At 47.2% G+C, this 2,458-nt stretch overlaps 1 protein-coding gene across 1 annotated transcript in view; it reads right to left on the reverse strand.

Moving 5' to 3' along the window:
* Nucleotides 1–700, reverse strand: part of PARP8 (poly(ADP-ribose) polymerase family member 8) — a 227,250-nt gene extending 226,550 nt beyond the window's left edge. The window contains exon 1 of the mRNA XM_044681226.1: nt 582–700. Coding sequence (XP_044537161.1) covers nt 582–672 — 91 coding nt within the window. The 5' untranslated portion in view covers nt 673–700. The remainder of the gene's footprint in view (nt 1–581) is intronic.
* Between the last annotated feature and the right edge of the window lie 1,758 nt (nt 701–2,458).

Consider the following 2,458-nt stretch of genomic DNA (forward strand, 5'->3'; position numbering starts at 1 on the left):
GGGGGGAGGAAAAAAAAACAGTGACTAATAGCTAAAGGCAGCCTTGCCTGGCAGCAGAGCGGTGCCGAGCAAGCCCCTGGAGAGGGGAGCGGAGCCCCGGCTCCATTCCACGGCCGCCGCCAATCAATTCATTGCGCAAACCAACTCCTTCCAAGCCCGGAGTCTTGGCCGACTGCTAAGCGAACAGCAAGCCCGGTGGTGGGCTAGGATGATTCTTGGGATCTGTTAGTGGCGGCTGCTAAAAATCAAGCGCATTGCTCCAGCAGCCCCTGCTCCCAGCTGGGAGCACCTTTTCTCTCCGGTTTCAGACCCTGAATCTTGTTTGCTCCCCCAAACGGTGGGCTGAGTGGGAAGGGGAAGCAGGGGGTGGGGTGCTATGGAAAGGGAGTGGGTTTGGAAGAGAGAAATATTGAGCTCCCCCTCCCCCCTTCTGATACCCGATCTCATTACTGTGACTATTGCGAAATGACACCCGAAATGGGGACAAGCAGCCCCCAGGCAAACAAGTCAAGCTCGGTAAAGCGGGTGGAGGGAGCTGGCACCGGGGTCTGAAGAGGAGGAGGAGAAGGGGACAAACTCACCTGCAAACAGGCAGTCCTTCTCTGCCTTGGACTTCTGTATCACAATGTCGATATCCTTCTGAATTCTCTCTTGCCTTGAACACATCCCCATGAAAGAAATCCCTGGAAAAAAAGCAGTCTCTGTTTCCAGCCCACCCCACCCCCCTTTCTCCTCCAGTTTTCGTAAATATTCAGTTAAAAATGAAACCTCTGGCTGAGGCAAGGGATGAGGCAGAAGTGCTTTCTGAAGTGATCCAGGGTGAGACAGGAGGAGGGGGAGGTTGATTTTACATTCCCAGATGTGACCGCCCAGCTGCCTCTTGCTGCTGTTTGATTCCAATTTCCTCTCCTGACAATAGATCCAGAGGATGGTGATGACACTGAGTCTCACTTTCTCCCTCCCCCGCCTGAACCACCAACAGTGGTGGGCTGCTAGTGCTGGTGATCGGAAGATAATAACAACAGTAATCACCGGCGATGGCAGGACCAGCTCGGAAAGACAGACAGGAAGCCACTCATTCTTTGACACACACACCCTACACACACATGCATGCATGCACACACGCACGCACGCACCCACACTTACACACATATACACATTCACACATAGAGACTACAGCCCGATGCTGAGACTGCTGCAGCTACGCCAAGCCGCAGACCCTCCCCTCTCTGCTACTGCTCACAGCCAGAGACACTCCGCCTGCCACACGTACAGACTGCCCGGCTGCTGCTGCTGGCTACTGTGTCTTTAATAGTAACTACCGGCCAGGGCAAAGCCTGGTTTTCCCCACCTCCGACCTCCCTGCCTCCACTGGGGTAGGAGCTGGACGGGAACCTGTAGGTGGAATGCTGTTAGACTTAGCAGTTCTCCCACCCTTCGTCACTCCCAGGCATTTTACTCCACGTTTTCCCTAAATTGTGAGTAATAAAAACACTTGAACCAGAGTAAGTAGAATAAAAGAAAAAAAAACCTGAAAAATACACAAATCTGCCCATATTATGCAAGGCAGAAGAATTCCTAAAACAACTTCAGCGTTTTCTCTATTTACCCATGAAGCTTTTTATCCTATGTAGCAGAGGCCACCAAACTCATTCTTCCAAGCGGTGAAAATAGTTCATTCTCGATGGAAATCCTTTTTTGCTACTCTCTTCTAAGGCCCATGTCTTTTTCTTCTCCACTAAAGAACTCACCAGGGCTTTCTTGCTATGCTTGTTTGCCCATCAAATTTCAAGGATACTGACCAATAGCTCTTCAGCACAAGCTTGTTCTTTCTCTGGCTTATGATAATACAATGATCATATTTTCAGAACCCCAAATTAGACCTCTTTCTGCCAAAGATTTTGGGGGCTATTTGTTTCTTATTTGTCATTTGATTTATTGAGACAAAATATCTTAAATCATGGCAGCTCAGAAAATCCAGGACAGATGGTCATTGTATTTTTAGGCCACCCATCAGATTCAGGGCAGTCTTTACTGCCCTCAAATACCCCTTGGGATAAAACTTTTTCTTTGATCCCCTAACCCAGTTTTGTCGGTTCTGTTTTATACCCACTTAGTATTTTGCCCTAAAAATTCCCTATTGTGTTGAAACCCCAAATAATCAAATCATACTTCAATTTCTTGTGAACTTAATAAGAGCATTAAATTGACAGTCAGACCCATAGTCTAGCCTGTATTCTGTTCCTAACAATGGCACAAGAAATGTACAATGAAGATGTAGCATTATCATTGTCCTCTGTGACCCAGAATCTTAGAATGTGAGAGAGAAAAGACCTTATAGTTGATTTAGCACAGTCTCATTTTGCAGATAAGGAAACATTAACAATAAAAACATTCCATCTGCATAATGGCTTATTATGGAAAACCTTCATCTATCCACTTAAGCTATTTTTGAAGC

This window comes from Gracilinanus agilis, chromosome 1 (genome assembly GCF_016433145.1).
Source record: "Gracilinanus agilis isolate LMUSP501 chromosome 1, AgileGrace, whole genome shotgun sequence".
NCBI classification, from domain to species: Eukaryota; Metazoa; Chordata; class Mammalia; order Didelphimorphia; family Didelphidae; genus Gracilinanus; species Gracilinanus agilis.